Raw genomic sequence first — 18,573 nt, forward strand, 5'->3', positions numbered from 1 at the left:
AGATGGGCCTTGGCTGAGGGTGAGTGGAGTTCCTTCACCTCATCCTCACAGATAAATCCTTGATGAGATTTCAGTAGCCACTGTTTTCTCTGTCAGATTTTCCTCCTTTTCTTAACAGACCCTGGCTTGTCCCTTGGACAGAGAGTTTAGGACGGGCGAGGGCATGTGTCCCAACCAAACCTACCACCGTCCTTTTCAGGACGTTCCTGTGAAGTTAGTATAGAAGACTGTTGCATGCATGTGGGGACTGCTGGAATAATGTGGATCTGGGCTCCCTGACAGCCACGTTCCCCACTGTGTGGAGCAAGACAGTCTGTAGAAGTGGATGGGCACAACACACTAGCAGATAGAGAGAGCCGAGGGAGAGGGAGAGAAATGACCACATCATCTAAACGGTCCATCTTCTCATCCCTAACTTTGTCTTTCTCAGACACTTGAGCCAATAAATCATTTTCGGCTTAGGTTAATTTGAGTTAATTTTTGTTTCTAGAGAGCAAGAGAGTCTTGCCAAATAAATACAGCATGGAGCAGAAGCCTTCAGATCAGACAATCATAAAAAAACTCAGGGGGCCAGGCGGGGGGAGTGTGCATCCTTTAGGGCTTGCATAACTATTCTCTGATTGTTCTGTATTTTACCTCATTTGCTGTTATGCCCCTTCATGTCTGACTGCCTTGCTCAAGACCCTATGAGAGCTAATGAGAGACAGAAGGGTATTGAAATGCAGGCGCCACTGCACCAGGGTCCTGGCAGTGACCTTCCCTACTCAACGCTCTCGTCGCCGGGGGTTCCCAACTCCTGTCTCTCACGCTGCTCGATAACCCAACTTTTGCATGAAACATGGGCCACAAGTTTCGCAGATCTACCCTGTCACTTTCCAGGGGTCCGGGGCTGAGGGTGACTTATCACTACTGGAAATTCAGCTCTTACTGTTAGTGCAGTGTCATTTTGTTGTCTGACATAGTTTACAATTTTAAATGTTTCCTTTTGTTGAGATATTTAATCTGCTGAGGTTTCCAGGACCTTTGGCTTGCCGTCCAAAACAACCATTTGACACACCGAAGAATGTTTTATCACTTCTCCAGAGAATAAAAAGTGTATTTGAGAAAGATCATTTTCCTCCTGCCCCATGACACTCTGCTGCTTACCTACTAACAGCTGCTTTAGGCAAAATTACATCCACTTTTTAAAATATTTTCCATGACAATGTTCTCTTTGAAAAATTAGGTCTGGTCTTCTGCCAATTGGAGATTTGATGTAACCAAAGATCTTAATCCAGCTAGAGAACTAAATTCACTGAAAACAGAAAGAAAAACTTTCACAAATGTGCTGTTTGCATTCCTACTGTGAAATAAGATCTGACCCAGTACTTATCTGGGAAGAACTCCCACCAGAGCTGTGGAAATCTTGTTTTATGATCAGAAATCTTGTTTGGGAAAGAAACCACTCTGCTCTCTGTCCAACAAGATGGACTCCTTCGTTTCCCAATGTTCTCATGTTAATCCCCAAAGCACGATTGGCTGGTAAACAGCACTGGCTGGGAGGAAGGGATAGAAGTTCTAGAGAGTAAATGGAGACCATGTGAGGTGCTGGACTCCATCAGTGAATTCACTGTGAATCATGTTTTTTTGTTGTTGTTTTTCCTCCATGGTCTGAGTTCCAAACTGAGCAAGACAAGTTAAAATTCTCAGAAATTGCAAAAAATAAAAAACCATATATAATCTCTGAAATATCAGGTGGTACTTGGCACTCATAGGGTCACTCCTCTTCTGGGAAAACTTGAATCCATGTTGAAGTGCTTTGGAAACTCTGAAACGATATTCCTAATGAGAGCTTCCCAAAGGGGTACCTGGGTGGCTCAGTCGGTTAAGCATCTGCCTTCAGCTCAGGTCATGATCTCAGGGTCCTGGGATCTAGCCCCATTTTGGGCTCCCTGCTCAGCAGGGAGTCTGCTTTTCTCTCTCCCTCTACCCCTACCCCACTTGTGTGCTCCCTCTCTCACAAATAAATAAATAAATAAAAACTTTTTAAAAAAAAGAGCCACCCAAAAGTTATAAGGGAGAAAGAAAATAATCCTTGAAGTTATTAAAGAGCTGAAACATTTAAAAATGTTTCTGTGCTAATCTCAGATTTCAAGATATACTACAAAGCTATAATAATCAAAAGAGTATGGTGCTGGCACAAAAAGAGACCCATAGATCAACAGAACAGAATGGAGAGTCCAGAAAGAAACCCACACTATATGGTCAATTAATCTACAACAAAGGAGGCAAGAATATACAATGGGGAAAAACAGTCTCTTCAACAAAAGGTGTTGTGTAAACTAGACAGCCACATGCAAAAGAATGAAACTGGACTACTTTCTTACACCATACACAAAAACAAACTCAGAATGGACAAAAGACCTAAATATGACACCTGAAACCATACAACTCCTGGAAGAAAACATAGGCAGTAATCTCTCAGACATTGGCTTTAATAACATTTTTCTACATATGTCTCCTCAGGCAAGGAAAACAAAAGCAAAAATAAACTATTGGGACAACATCAAACTAAAAAGCTTTTGCACGAAGAAAGAAACCAACAAAACAAAAAGGCAACCTGCTGAATGGAAGAAGATATTTGCAAATGGCATACCTAATAAGGGGTTAATATCCAAAATATATAAAGAAATTATATAACTCAAAGTTGAAAAAACAAATAATCTGGGGCGCCTGGGTGGCTCAGTCGTTAAGCGTCTGCCTTCGGCTCAGGTCATGATCCCGGGGTCCTGGGATCGAGCCCCACATCGGGCTCCCTGCTCGGCGGGAAGCCTGCTTCTCCCTCTCCCACTCCCCCTGCCTGTGTTCCCTCTCTCATTGTGTCTCTCTCTGTCAAATAAATAAAATATTAAAAAAAAAAAAAAAAGAAAAAACAAATAATCTGATTAAAAATGGGCAGAAGACATGAACAGACATTTCTCCAAAGAGGATATCCAGTTGGCCAACAGACACATGAAAAGATGCTCAACATCCCTTCTCATCAGGGAAATGCAAATCAAAATGACAATGAGATATCACCTCACACCTGTCAGAATGGCAAAAATATAAAACCCAAGAAACAAGTGTTGGCGAAGATGTGGAGAAAGAGGAACCCTTTTAGCACTGGTAGTGGGAATAAAAACTGGGGTAGCCATTGTGGAAAACAGTATGGAGTGTCCTCAAAAAATTAAAAATAGAACTACCCTAATAATAGTGCAATAATTGCACTATTGGGTATTTACCCCCAAAACACAAAAACACTAATTCAAAGGGATACATGCACTGCTATATTTATAGCAGCATTATTTACAATCCCCAAATTATGGAAGCAGCCCAAGTGTCTATCGATAGATGAATGAATAAAGAAGTGGTATATATTTACAATGGAATATTACCCAACCATAAAAAAGAATGAAGTCTTGCCATTTGCAACAACATGGATCGAGCTAGGGAGTATAATGCTAAGAGAAACAAGTCAGTCAGAGAAAGACAAATACCATGTGATTTCACTCATATGTGGAATTTAAGAAAAGACAAATGAACAAAGAAAAAACACAAACCAAAAAATAGACTCTTAACTATAGAGAACAAACAGATGGTTACCAGAGGGGAGGTTGGTGGGGGATGGGTGCTATAGGTGATGGGGATTAAGGGGATCACTTGTGATGAGCACTGGGTGATGTATGGAAGTGTTGAATCACTATATTGTACACCTGAAACTAATACAGCACTGTATGTTAACTATACAAGAATTTAAAATTAAAAAAAGATCTTCCAACTCTAATGTTCAGGGTTTCTTAAAAAAAAAATGGGCAGAGGAACTGAAAAAACATTATTACAAAGAAGACATACAGATGGCCAACAGACACGTGAAAAGCTGCTCAACATCACTAATGATCAGGGAAATGCAAATCAAAACAATGAGATACCACTTTATACCTGTCAGAATGGCTGATATCAAAAGGACAAGAAGTAACAGCTGTTTGTGAGGATATGGAGAAAAAGGAACCCTTATACACTGTTGGTGGGAATGTAAATTGGTACAATTGTGGGAAAAGGTATGAAGATTCCTCAGAAATTTAAAAATTGAAATACTACAAGGATGCCTGGGTGGCTCGGTCGGTTAAGTGTCTGCCTTCAGCTCAGGTCATGATCTCAGGGTTTTGGGATCAAGCCCCGCATGGGGCTCTCTGCTCAGCGGGGAGTCTGCTTCTCCCTCTCACTCTCTGTCTGTGCTCTCGTGTACGCTCCCTCTCTCTCAAATAAAAATCTTAAAAAAAATTTTTTTTTAATTAGAAATACACATAAGCCAGTAATTCCACTACTTCATATTTACCCAAAGAAAAAGAACACTCTAATTCAAAAAGATATATGAAGTCCTTTGTTTATTGCAGGATTATTTACAATAGCCAAGATACGGAAGCAACCCATGTCCATTGATAGATGAAGGGATAAAGAAGATGTGGTATTGTATACCATGGAATATTACTCAGCCTTAAAAAATAAAGATTGCGATCTTGCCTTTTGTGACAACATGAATGGACCTAGAATGTATTATGCTAATTGAAATAAGTCAGACAGAGAAAGAGAAATACCATATGATTTTGCTTATATGTGGAATCTGAAAAACGAACAAACAAAAAGCAGAAACAGACCCATCCCATAAATATAGAAGACAGATTGGTAATTGCCAGAGGGAAGGAAATGGGAGAATGGGCAAAATAGGGAAGAAGAGTGGGAGGCACAGGCTTCCAGTTATGGCATGAGTAAGTCACCAGGCTAAAAGGTACAGCATGGACAGTGTAGTCACTGGTATGATAATAGCACATGGTGACAGTAGACAATAGCTACCCTTGTGGAGAGCATAACACAATGTATAGGGTTGTAGAATCAGGGTTGTACACCTGAAACTAATGTAATATTGTGTCAACTGTACTTCAAATTAAAGTTTCTGTGCTTTCAAAATACTCAGATTTTAGAAACAATTTTTAAAATAATGGTCTATATCCTAATTTCTATTAGGATGTAGAATAGAATTCTCTACTATTTATTTATATGAACAAATAATATACCTCTGCTGATGCTGAAGTCCAGGATATGAAATAGTCAAATTCATAATATGGGGCTGATGACATCTTTTTATAAGACTTGAGGAAAACAAAAGCCTTGGAGATCTTTCTCATCATACTGTTTCTATTACTCCCTTTCTATAAATTTGGCCTTGTCTTTGCTTCTTTTGCTCTTTTTCTATCCTCCATCTTAAATCTAACAAAGAATGCAAGATGCAGGGGCGCCTGGGTGGCTCAGTCGTTAAGCGTCTGCATTCGGCTCAGGTCATGATCCCAGGGTCCTGGGATCGAGCCCCGCATGGGGCTCCCTGCTCCGCAGGAAGCCTGCTTCTCTCTCTCCCACTCCCCCTGCTTGTGTTCCCTCTCTTGCTGTGTCTCTGTCAAATAAATAAATAAAATTTAAAAAAAAAATGCAAGATGTAATTCTGTTACGACTATTTTTGCCTTGTACACCCCTTTTCAAACACATGCCTTTTCTGTACATGGTGAGAGAATCTCAGAAAATTAGTTCAAAAGCAGATGCATTCGTAAGAGAAAGCAGAAGAGTTCCATGGGCTGAGGTGAAGGGGGAATGGGGAGGGACTCAATGGGTAGTTTGTGTTTGGGATGATGAACATGTTCTTCAAAAACACTGTGGTGACAGTTGTCCAACATTGTGAATGCATTAAATGCCACTGAATTGTGCACTTACAAATGGTTAAAATGGTAAATGTATGTATGTATATGTTACCCTAGTTAAAAAAAAAAGGGAAAAAGCAGATGCAGCACACCATCTCTTTCAGACATGACCAATTTATTCAGAAAATTCAAATTTCAGTTTGGCAAAGTATATCCAGGGGCAGAGAGTTCGGGAGTCATTTCATTGGAAGCAATCACGTTTTCTAGAGCTAAATGTCCATGGGGTAGTTAAAAATAATTTAGTGTGCAAGGGGTGATAATCATAAATATTTGCAGAGTCAACAAAACAAACAATCAGCTTACACAACCGGGGCATGAAAAACGCTTATGCTAGTAGTACTCCTTTATTCAATTTAGTGCAACACACATTAGGCCCCTAATTTATTCAAGACACTGGGCTAGCTGCTGGGGTTGAGGTGGAAATAGAAAAATCACCAAGACACAATCCCCGTCCTTAAGAAGTTTACAACAGCACATATAAAAATGAGTGCGGTACAAAATAACTGCTCTAAAAACATGGAGGAGAGCTTACTTCTCCGTAGAGGTTAAAGTCAGGACCCCCTTAATTTTGTGCTGTGGGTGAGGGAGGCAGGATACAACATGCCAAGAGAAGAAAAGTCTGGTGTCTAAGTATGGCTTGGCAACAGGACTGGACTAACTCCTCCACAGCTTTATGTGTGTGAATAGGGCAGGAGTATTCAAAAGTATTCTTTTATTTTAATTCCTCTCATCAGTGTTAGCCCATTACAAGGAAGTGATGGACAGGAAGTGAGGTCTATTAAAAAAACAAAGTTTGAAGAGGCTGGGACATGAACAGGAAACACCATTTCATAGTTTCGTGTAAACTCAACCCCGTGTGTATATACATCTAGTAGCTTAAGTAACATCATCAAATGGGGGGAAAAATCCATCCGGAGCACCATAGTTCATCATGGCAGAACACAGTCTCTCTTGTTAGATTCTAAGACTAGCTTTGGCTCCTGCCAGTGGAGGACATAATGCTACAGGGAAATTGGAAGTCCGTATTTTTACACATGAATTAAAGTCCTTAAACGTTACCTCCTCAACTCAGCATAAATGATGAAGAGAGCTTAGAAGAGATAATTTGGGGAGAGAGATTTAAGTCTTTCTAGGCTAATTGATCTAATGATGCCTTGGCATGCTGTATTTCCTATTTAAAAAAATACAGGATGAGCAAGTCTTTCCTGAATAATAACTATGTGTAGAACATACTTCAAGAGGAATTTTAACGGAACATACTACTAATCAAACATCACAGTTTCTGCTTTTGTAATTTACACAAATTACCTTAATTATAATACTTTAGGGAACACTTACAAACACAATTATGTAATGTTGCTTTAATACTCATCAGCCTTAACTTCTAAAAGTTTGGCTTATATTATCTCAAAAAAAACCCTGCTTATAAATCTCGTTTTCCCACAGAATTAATTCACCATCCAACTTTAAAAATAACTTTTAAAAACAGAAACCAATAGTAAACTGGAATGCTAATACCTGCCAGGCTTTGATAAAATAAAAATAAACAACTTACATAAACAGCACCTCATAAAACCAAAACCTCCTTTTGAAATACAAAGTTCAATTCTTCTTGCCTTCTTGGTAACTGCTATCAGAATCCCAAATTTTCCCCCTCCCCACTTCAATCCAGGAACTGTTCTGGTTTGTTAAGTCACATAACACACAGTATTTCTTAGCATTAATAAATTATTGATATGGTACCATGAATAGCTGTTTTTAAAAACCAAAGTTAACTCAGAAGACCAGTAGAACAGATACAATAGCACACTAAAATGATTTAAAAGAAAAAAAATTTTTTAAATGTACCTTATCCTGGTCTTGTATTAATTCAAATTAAAAACCAAAGGATGAAGTATCATTTCAGACCTATATACATCAAGATGCCAGTTCTTATAAAAATGTACTTTAGTTGTAAATGCTAGGTTATGCAAAAATAAGTTTATATCAATTGTATTTAACTTTAATGAATTTTCCCCAACTCTAATATTAAAAATGTTAAAAGAACTTAAATTTTAATGGCAAAAAGTTCCTATTTTCCCCATCTATTAAAAAAAGATTTTATTTTCCCTTATTAACATACAATGCCCTATTGTTAAGGCACAACTTTTTTTAGGATAAAAATGAAACCATAGACTAGGCTGATTTTATACAACAGTTACAAGACAGAATTTTTGTAGGCATATACTGAAAATAATATACCTCAAATTCAACAAAGATCAAAAATGAAAAATCAGTTTCTATCCAGGACCAGTCAACACATAGCCAAGATAAATAGTTGTAGCTAGAATAACCCAAGTAGATTCTATTTTTAACCTGCCAAAGATTGTCTCCATAAGGCCATTTTCAAGGTGTTATCAAGGAGAGGCAAGCTGGATATTTTCTTTTTTGAAGAACAGGGGCTGGTGGCACCCCAGCTTTCTTTATTTATGCTTTGCTAGCAGAGATCGTTGTCACCTTCAAAGCCTGGGTGAGATCCAATTTTTGAACATCTGAGACAAGGGCAGAGTTCCTGATCCTAGGGCTCAAGGCAGATGTTTGCTCTGCATCCTCCCTCTGCTACCCTTCCCTGGAGCTTTCTTCCTTCCCACCCTCTTCTTAGCCACTGCCCCTCCCCTACTTCCTCTGACCCAATTAGCACAATACTCAAAGGGAGCACTCAGCAAACAGAATTTGCACAATTGTTACTTAAAACACATGAACCAAAACACTTGTTAGCTTCATCATACAGCCATAAACAATTCATCTGAATGTTGATTTAAATCAAGAAAAAACATTAGAGGAAAGAGGACAACTGAATACCAAACAAATATGATCCTTGTAGGCCCTTTGTAATCTCAACTGAAATAGGGACACAAGTATGAAAGCTAACAGAAAAAGCAAGTTTTCTTAAGCAGGCTTATATACCTAATTCTTGTATTTTCTGCATTTTCATTCTGTGAAGAAAGGATCTAAAGAAATGGTTTGTAAAGACAGAAGCACTGGATTAGACTTGACTGTGTAAATCTTTGTGGTTTTGAAGGTGATTTTCCTTTACCTTTTGAGAACAGTCTTTGAGAAATAATGGTCAACCAGAACTCTTGCCTGGCTTCATCTCCCCAACCAGGAACTTAACTCAGTTCTACCATAAGATCTCAGCAGCCAATCTTGAGAGAAGTAGGTCTAGGAGAGAATTCAGGGGTTAAGTTTTGGGGGAGAGTATGGTCCAGAAAGGGGCAGATATAGAACAACATCAACGGGCTGGGGAGCCAGGGAATGAGGTAGAGATGAAGGGCAGAGCAAGGGGACAGCTAATAAATACTGAAGTTATAGATGCCACTACTTTTACTAAATGTGATGTGTAAAACTCAAAAGTTTAAGGGAGCATTGTGCTCTAAATGATAGCAAAGATAAAGGAAAGGGAAGACCAGGAGTTGGGGAGGTGAGGCTCGCTAAACGTTCAACTTTAGTTATTTTGCTGCATTTAGAAGTAATTCTGGGAGATAGTACATGCCTCACTTATTCATGGTGTTTTACTGGTTATGTTCTGGCACAATAATGTCTCACATAAATAAATATAAATATTGTTCTTTGTACTTATATTAGTTCTGTAGTGTATATTGACTTTTAGAAACAAAAAAATTAAAAATGAATTATCTATAAAAGCACTTAAAAACCATTAGTAACTAGACTATACCCAACAAATTATAAAAGTAATGCATTTAACTGTCAGCCAATATCTTAACTTTTGCACATAACACAAACCCTTCGCAAAGTCATTATCTACATGCAGATTAATGGAATTAAAAATAAAACCAAAGCAATCATGCTTGCTAATATGATCTAGTTTCATTTCCATTAAATTAGAAAGTTTCCATGTAATATTGAAAAAAAAAAAAACCCTCCAATTAAATGCCATTTCTTAATATGCCAGTCTTCTTGCCCCATGTTTGACACATTACCATTAAATCAAATGCTTATACCACAGACTCTGGAAATAGTATATGCCTCTGCCATCTCTCCTGAGGAAAAAATATTCTCATTTCATTGAAAAGTAAAAAGATGAGGTCTCCAATATTCTGTTCTGAACCCCTAAGTCCTGTTTAAATATCAAGTGTTCCAACTACCAAAACTTTGTATGAATTTTCACCTGAACCTATCGAGGCCCACTACACTATCAGGTTTGTGAACAGTTGCTAGAGACTGGGAATAAACATGTGCTTTGTACTAAATTCAGTTCCCTAAGGAGGAATGAAAGGACCCTGGAGACCATGTAAAAGGCAGACCTAAAGCTGTATGCACATTCCACTAGGTGAGGATGTCCATTCTTTGGTCAATTTTACCTCCATGACAGGAAAAGAAATGGAAAGTTGTTTTGAAGAAAGAAAAGAAGAAAACAATGAGCAATCCCCTCCCCCTCTAATCAGTATGTTATAAAATACAAGGACATCAAAGTCACATGAAATAACGGTATTGTTTACACGAAGCTTCCAGATAACACACTGAGAGAAATCCAACATTCCGATGAAAGTTCACAAAGCAAGGTTCTAATTACAGGGACACAGTGAATATGCCACCGCCTTTCTTCCAGTCAGATTCTGCCTACTGCATTAAAACAAAAATTACTCAAAAAGTAACATTAACCTTTGTTATTTTAATCTGAAAGGAAACTTTAAAGTATCTTAAAAGCTACTACTTTGACATTAGATTAGATCCATTTATTAATGGTAAAAGCAACCATAAATCATTCTTGATAAGGTGAGAATCTCTACATACAAACCTGGCAAAGTTTTTAAAAAGTACTAAAACAAAACTTTTGAAAATAACGAAAGCTAGCTCAATTTGTATAATATCAAATGACTCAATTAACAGAATAATTTATATTCTTATAGTGCATAATTTATCCCTAATGAGAAAATGTACCAAAATCTTAGTGCTAACCCTGAAACCTTAATCCAAACCTTACATGTTAAAGACTAAATGCTGGTTAGGAGGGAAAAGATGGGACCATGCAATGTCCACAGAACAAACAAAAATCAACAGTAAGGTGGCAGAAATATTGAACCCATGGATACAAATACACTTTTCTGTACAAAAACAAAAAGCAAAAAACAAAACAAAAACACACACACAGAAACTACTATTACAACGCAATCATCATATAGCTATATTCTCGACTAGCTGGTGAACCTGTTAAAATTTCAAAGAAAAAAAAACAAGCTTTTTCTATTTTAATCCATTAAGAAATATTCAGTAACAACAGATAAATAGAGCATTTGCTGCATATTAATGAATGTGTGGCTTCTTGTGCTTTCCATCTGAATTAGGGGTAAAAACCCCCAATTACTTTATTTTCAATGAGATACAATTGTAAAGTAGTATTAAATCTACACAAAATCAATCCTTTCTTCAGCCCTATTCTGTATGAAAGTACTAACAAATAGTGAAGATTCATGATGTTGTGTGAAAATTGACTCATAACAATGTAGACTCAACTACAGATTTTAATTCACATATATATATATGTGTATATATATATATATATATATATGCGGCCTTGTGTATGACAACTGTACGAAAATAGTCTCAAAAATAAAGACAATACTTGAGACACGAAGCAACCCACTTTCCCTGATCTTGCATCCTATTACAGGGAAAATAAGTCTCTGATGCTTCATAAATACTTTAAAAAGTTCTGGATGGCCTTAACCATGCAGTCTCCACTGAAGCTTTGAGGCCCCCAGCGTTTCAGGCTGACTGCTCAACTCAGGAAGAGCTGTGACCTGTGATCACCTTTGCTTATTTATGTCCTGTCTTCTCTAGATCTGGGAGTTTTCTGACTAGAGCCTGGTGGTTCATTCTGATGCTAGCAAGGAGCCCTCCTTCAATGCCGTCAGAACCAGTGTAACTGATTTCTTCACCACTCAGGGTAGTCATATGCCCCCCAAGGGCTTTTAAGATGGCATTGCCAGCACATATATCCCATTTTTTGATGTATGTCACATGGATATATAGATCAGCTTTTTCTTGACTCTTATCAGGCACATCCAAGAGTGCTAAAACTTTATAACCTAAAAGAGAAACACAGAATTTAGGTTACTATTCAAAAGATTTAAAGAAAGTAGCTTACTTTTTTTTTGTTTCTTTCTTTTTTCTTATTAATTTTATTATGTTAGTCACCATATATTACATCATCAGTTTTTGATGTAGCGTTCCATGATTCATTGTTTGTGTATAACACCCAGTGCTCCATGCAATACGTGCCCTCCTTAATACCCATCACCGGGCTAACCCATCCCCCCACAAGTAGCCTACTTTTTAAGAGTACATTGTGAAAAATAACAGCACAGGATAGGCAGGAGTTCTCTATACTATCTTTGCAACTGCAAAATCTAAAATTATTTAAAAATAGTTTTGTTCTTTTTTCAAGGAAGTTAACAGTGCAGACATCGAACCCAAATGAGCAAAAAAATATACTGTAAAGGAACTTATGAAGCTATTCTCAAGTGTAACCAAATATACTTCTATAATCCTTTAAATTTAAATCTACTTTGTGGTTGTTTTCTATGGAATGATACAGTCACTGTGTATCCTTTCCTCTGGAATACTATACTGAAGCTGTATACCGATGGGTTTCATCTGAATATCTAGGAACACTGGATTTGAAAGAAGACAAAATAACACAATCTTAAGCCTTTTCTGTAATGAGGCAGAATTTTTAAAAATTTAAAAAATAATAAAATAAAACAAACAGAAGAACCCAGGTCTAGAATCTGATTTATCCCATTCATACTGGATATTCTGAACATTACCTTCCTAACCAACATTAACAGAGGGCTTATAGGAAAATATCATATTAAGTAAGGTACATACATGTAATCATGTAAAGGTTTTAAACACATGTTTCTCACCATAATTTATTATTTGAATTAAAACACTTCTGTCATATTAAAAAGCACTCAAAACAAAGGTGAGCAAAAGGCCTGTGAGCCAAATTCAGGCCATGCACTGTTTTTTGTACAACCCTCAAGTTATGAACGGTTTTCTGTATTTTTAAAGGTGGTAACAAACCAAAAATCCAAGAATAGTAGGCAGTAGAGTCTACACGTGGCTCATAAAGCCTAAAATGTTTACTATCTGGCCTTTTAGAAAAAGTAAGCTGACCCCTGATCAACAACAGGTAATAAAATAGTGCAGAATATACAGTAAGCTGGGTGGCTACCAGACTCCAGCTCATCCCAGACATGCAAGCTGAAGAGCTCAGAGGTGTTAAAAGTGCCCAGGGATTAGCCATCCTAGTAACACTTATGAGGATTCCTGACATCTTTCTGCCATAGGAAGCATCATAATGTGCTTGATCTTCCCTTCTCTCCCTGATATTCCTACAGTTAAGCTAACAGCACAATTACTTTGAAATTAGATCACATATAAAACCACTACTGACAGTACATCACTGACATGAAGATGCTTTTGTAGTATTCAAGGAACAGCAGTCACTGTTGTGAAACTATTGTCCCTACTGTGAGGCTGTTTCTTTCTTTCCTTTTTTTTTTTTTAAAAAGATTTTATTTATTCATTTGACAGAGAGAGACACAGCGAGAGAGGGAACACAAGCAGGGGGAGTGGGAGAGGGAGAAGCAGGCTTCCCGCAGAGCAGGGAGCCCGATGTGGGGCTGGATCCCAGGACCCTGGGATCATGACCTGAGCCAAAGACAGATGCTCAAAGACTGAGCCACCCAGGCGCCCCTCTTTCTTTTTTTTCTTTAAAGATTTTTTATTTATCTATTTGAGAGAGAGAGAACACAAGCACGGGGAATGGCAGGCAGAGGGAGAGGGAGAAGCAGGTTCCCCATGGAGCAGGGAGCCCGATGCGGGGCTCAATCCCAGGACTCCGGGATCATGACCCCAGCCGAAGGCAGACGCTCACCCGACTGAGCCACCCAGGTGTCCCTGTGAGGTCATTTCTAACAAGAAGGCATGTGTGGCAGAAATCCCACCCTCGAGATAACCAAGTAGGAGACCATACCTGTCTGCAAAGTACACTGTCTATTCTCACTTTTTTCCCAAGCACAGGACAACCAAATCTTTCTCCCAACATAAGCCTTGACCATGCGGGGGACACTGTCCCCAGGCACCACAGGGGAATAGGAACGTACCAGCACCACCAGCTGGGATAATTGTAGTCTGGTTTCCAAAAGTCTGAAGAGCAACCTGTTTGACCATTCCTGAATGCGAGCGTGACACAACGATCCTTGGGGTCTTCTCATTGTAGGAAGTGCGGGCTTTCACGTTGGACCCACCGTCTACCATTGCCCAAGCTGAAAAGCAAATACGATATCCATTAACAGCACTGAAGCCGTTTGAAATGGGAACTCAAAGGACCAAGAGTTGACTGACAAAATACCCTTTTCCACAGAATTACTTGTTTTTCCCCAAAACAAAAATGCTTTTTTTCCTGAGAATGAGAGTGATATTTAACATTTTTTGCATTAAAATAGGCAAATATTAAAACAAAGCTTAAAAAGGTCACATAACCCTGCCCAACCAGAGATAATGACTTCTAAAAACTTGGCTTAAGAACTCCCAGGCTCCAGAGCTCCCAGTGAGGTGCTGAGTTCTCACTGGGATTATACTGCAACTCAACATCTCTCTATACCTAATCTGGCTTCCTTCCCTCTCTTACACAACTTTGATCCCAAGGGCACTCTTTCCTAAACATCCTACATGCTAATCTCCATCTCAAAAGTCTGGTTTCTGGGGAACTCAACCTGTGACAACTTAGGACATAAACACAACTAGGTACCCTGGATAATTCAAAATTTAAAATAGGTTTTCCTCCTACTATTTTCTCCTCCTTACTATTTCTCCTATTTCTGATATATTCATGGTTTCAGTGATAAACATAAAACAGTCAAAGAGGTGAGTTAGATTTACACATCTGCTTTATCAGAGAATATAAAAAGAAAATGCTCTAGATTTCAAAATAGAACAAATTTCTAAGAAGATGAGGAGACCCTAGAAATGGCTTGAAATCTTTTTCTTGGTTTGGAAGTTTTCTTCACTGACTACCAAGCTATACAAGAAAATAAACTTACTCAGAATTATCAAATTAGACTGTTGCTCTAGCAGTCACTCACTATGGGGTAAAACACAGTCCACCATGGCTAGCAACGAAAGCAGATGCATTATTACTTACTTCTGGCTACAGGGAAAAAAATTTAAAAAATGAACAGAATGTCCAGGTTCTGAGCTAAGGATGGCAGTCTCTTGGACTCCTCTCACACTTCTTTCTAAAAACCACACATTGCAACAAGGAGAACAAGTAACACCCTTAATCAATAGCTAAAGAATAAGAAGGAGACGAAGAATAGTCACGAACACAAATTTATGAGAAAGAAGGGAAGTAAATACTGAAGATCAGTAGAATAAGTGCCATAGCTGACCTCAGTATGGAGGATATGGCAGGAGCTTCACAGAAGTGCCAAGAGGCTGGAGGCCTCTTAGTGGTGATAGAACTCAGGGAATAACAGCCAGGATTTCTCCCCAGAAGGAAAGGGTCCCATCTAAAATGAGAACTACTGCATGTAGGCCTGAGATGTGGCAACAGAGCAGCAACAAGAGGAGGCCTAGAGAAGACACAGAGCCAAAGTGAAGTCCTGACAACAGACCAGACGACACAGAACACCTTTCAGAAAGTCTCCCCATGAGAGGCAACTGGAAGACAGCAAACAGAACTGAAGAAAAAGAAGGCGTTGAAGATAAGGGCCTTACTGAAACAAGACAGGATCCAACAAGACAGAAGAAAAGTGAAAACAAAAAAGATGCCTGATAATAAAAATAATGCCTTCCTTGTCCTAACAGAAAAGAAATTTCCTGAACTGAGAACCACCCAAACTCCTTTTCTGCCACCACCTTCCCACCGACTGCATGGTGGCCGGCCCAAATGTGAGTAAGAAATACGTACAACTGCAATGTCCACTGAAAAGTTAAGAAGAAAATACAATGAATGAAGGTTAAAACATTTCAGGCTACTTGAAAATTTCTATAAAGCAGAGTAAAACTGCAACACAACATTCAAAGATGATTAAAAATAAATAAGCAACAACAACAAAAAAAGAACACTATGGAACAAAAAAACAACTCAGGAAAGATAAATAGGAAGATATGAAATGGGAACTCATATAATACAGGAAAGAATGCAAACAACAACAACAACAAGACAAAATCACTTAAGACTTAGTTCTAGATCACAGGATACACAGAAAGGCAACAGACTGGTCAAAAAGCACAGTAAGCAATGAGAAAAGCAAAAAATAAGTGAAACAAGCAAACAGATAAAGGGGACCAGAGAGAAGGTAATAGATACAGAAGTCAGTGAGAGAAGAGTCAATATACATATATTAGGAATCTCTGAAAAAGAAAAACAAAAACAATGAAATAGAACTAATCTTTAAAACTTTGATTCAAAAAAATGTTCCTGAAATAAAAGAGGACTTGAATATCCACACTGAGAGACATACTATGTAGATATCCGCCCAGAATCCCAACTCTGAATCTGAGATATATCATAGTTCTATTATTAGACTTTCAAGATAAAGCTCTTTGGTGTTCCAGGCAAAAATACCCGAGCTACTTACAAAGGAAAGAAAATCGGATTATCAGCTTTTCTGCCGACAAGATTCAACATGCACCCACACAGATATTATACCAGTTCAACAGTTTCTACCAGTTAACCAAGAAAAAAGAGTATATAGTGAGTGAAATAGTGTCCTACTAAAATTCCTGTCTCCTGGGAACCTCATTTGGATATAGGGTCTTTGCAGATGTAGTTCAAGCTGAGGTCAAACTGGATTAGACTGGGCCCTAAATCAATGATTGGTATCCTTATAAAAACAGGAGACAGAGAAAAACAGACCGAGAGAATGAGAAGTGGAGGCACGAACTGGAATTATGTGTCTACAAACCAAGGCATGTCAACGAACGCCTGGAGCCACCAGAAGCTGGAAGAGGCAAGGAAAGATTCTTCCCTTGAGCTTTCAGAGGGAGCACGACACTGCCAACAACATGATGTTGGATTTCTGGCCCTCAGAACTGTGAGAAAATAAATTTCTGTTGTTTTAAGCCCTCTAGTTTCTGGTAATTTATTAGCGCAGCCCAAGGACAGAGGGCTAAACCAAAGAGTCTGTAAGTAGCTGAGAGTCTTTAAAGAATCAAGGCTACAGAAAAAGCTTTTAACATGTAAGAACTCAGGTAACATGACCTGGATGAGCTAGCTCTCCTGAAGTGATCTTTCAGAGGACAAGCTTTATCCAACCAAAGGATGACTGAAGAACTCTTAGCAAAAGCACTGTTGGTCAATACTGAATAAATTTAACTGTGGATTTAAGAGGAAACCAAAGATAGGAAAATAGGTGGAAGACTAAAAGTGTGTAAATGTTATCTCACACCTGACTGGTTGAGAGTCAAAGGATACCATTTAATTTGAAGAGCTGAATAATAGAAAGACACATATCAAAAAAAGGTATGATTGACTAAAATGGGATGGTAGTCAAGGAGGCTAAAATAAGCTGATTTCACTGTTGCTCATAGGGGAGAACCAACAGACGAGACCTAAAGCACAGGACCATATAATGGCATTTAAACAAAAAGGCATATATAAAGGTGTTAGTAAAAGTGGGCAATGAAAAGAAGAGATTTAACTTGAAAAATAATACCTGTAGTTTGAATAGCACTGAATATAGAAAAATCCAAGAGACCTTAAGGATACCAAAAAAATAAAGGCAAAAGCCTGCTCTTCCCTGAAAAAATAACATTCATTTCCCTGGAGGTAGTTTTTACCCAAAGTCCTTACTTAGAAATTTTTGAAGAAAAAAAGTTAAACATGTATTTTGTCTTTCTAACAGGAACTACCTTTCAGGATAAACAAGTAACTCCAGTTGATGAAGAAACTTCTCAGTAGAAGAATTCTAGCTAATATATGCAGAAAATACAACAGAATCAGAAAATCCCATTTCACGTCTTTATAGATCTTAAAACTATTATGTGAAATGTTTGATAGAATCCTGATCTCAAATGGTGCCAAAATATTTCTCCAGACTACTTGTTGGTAGCAAGAGAATCAAAATAATTTGTAACAGAGATCTGGTCATGGCCATTTTAACCATCTTACAACATCACTAATAATAAGACTAGATATTTATATGTCATATAAAATGATGCAGCAGGAAGTACATGAAGAATATCTACAACGTGTTCTTGACAAAAATCCTTAACCTTAATCCAATCAAGGCTTCAGATCTAATTTGCACTTTATAAGAAAAAGAAGATGAAAAGTAAACAAGTTAAATGACACTCTTAGGAAATAATCAGAAGAGTCCCAAAAGCAGGACATTATGTAACAACTAACTTGATCTCAACAAGTCAATGTCATGGGGAAGAAGAGGACTGGAGGGTGTTCGAGATTAACAGAACTTAACAGAACAACCAAAAAAATGCATGTGACTTGACCAGATCTTGGTTTGAAGTAACCAGTTGTAAAATCCACTTTAGAAGCAACTGGGGGAGATGTGAATATGGGATCAATTAGGGAATGTTAATTTTATTATTATATTCAGAATAATAGTATTACATTAATAGTATATTAAGAGATGCATAATGAAGTACATAGGGGTAAAATGTCACGATCCTTGCAATTTTCTTTAAAGTACATGAAAAAAAAGAAGGAAGCAAATATACAGAAATGTTCAACTGTTAAATCTTGATGAAAGAGCACATGAAAATTCTGTACAAT

The 18,573-nt window shown here is 38.0% G+C and overlaps 1 protein-coding gene across 1 annotated transcript in view; it reads right to left on the reverse strand.

The window, feature by feature from the left end:
- Positions 1 to 5,863: 5,863 nt before the first annotated feature.
- BPNT2 (3'(2'), 5'-bisphosphate nucleotidase 2) overlaps positions 5,864 to 18,573 on the reverse strand; it is a 37,328-nt gene continuing 24,618 nt past the window's right edge. Inside the window, exons 4-5 of the mRNA XM_032421631.1 lie at positions 13,940 to 14,101; positions 5,864 to 11,854 (exon numbers count right to left, since the gene is read on the reverse strand). Of these exons, the coding sequence (XP_032277522.1) occupies positions 11,583 to 11,854; positions 13,940 to 14,101 (434 nt within the window). The 3' untranslated portion in view covers positions 5,864 to 11,582. The remainder of the gene's footprint in view (positions 11,855 to 13,939; positions 14,102 to 18,573) is intronic.

Source organism: Phoca vitulina, unplaced genomic scaffold, assembly GCF_004348235.1.
Source record: "Phoca vitulina isolate PV1807 unplaced genomic scaffold, GSC_HSeal_1.0 scaffold25, whole genome shotgun sequence".
NCBI lineage: Eukaryota > Metazoa > Chordata > Mammalia > Carnivora > Phocidae > Phoca > Phoca vitulina.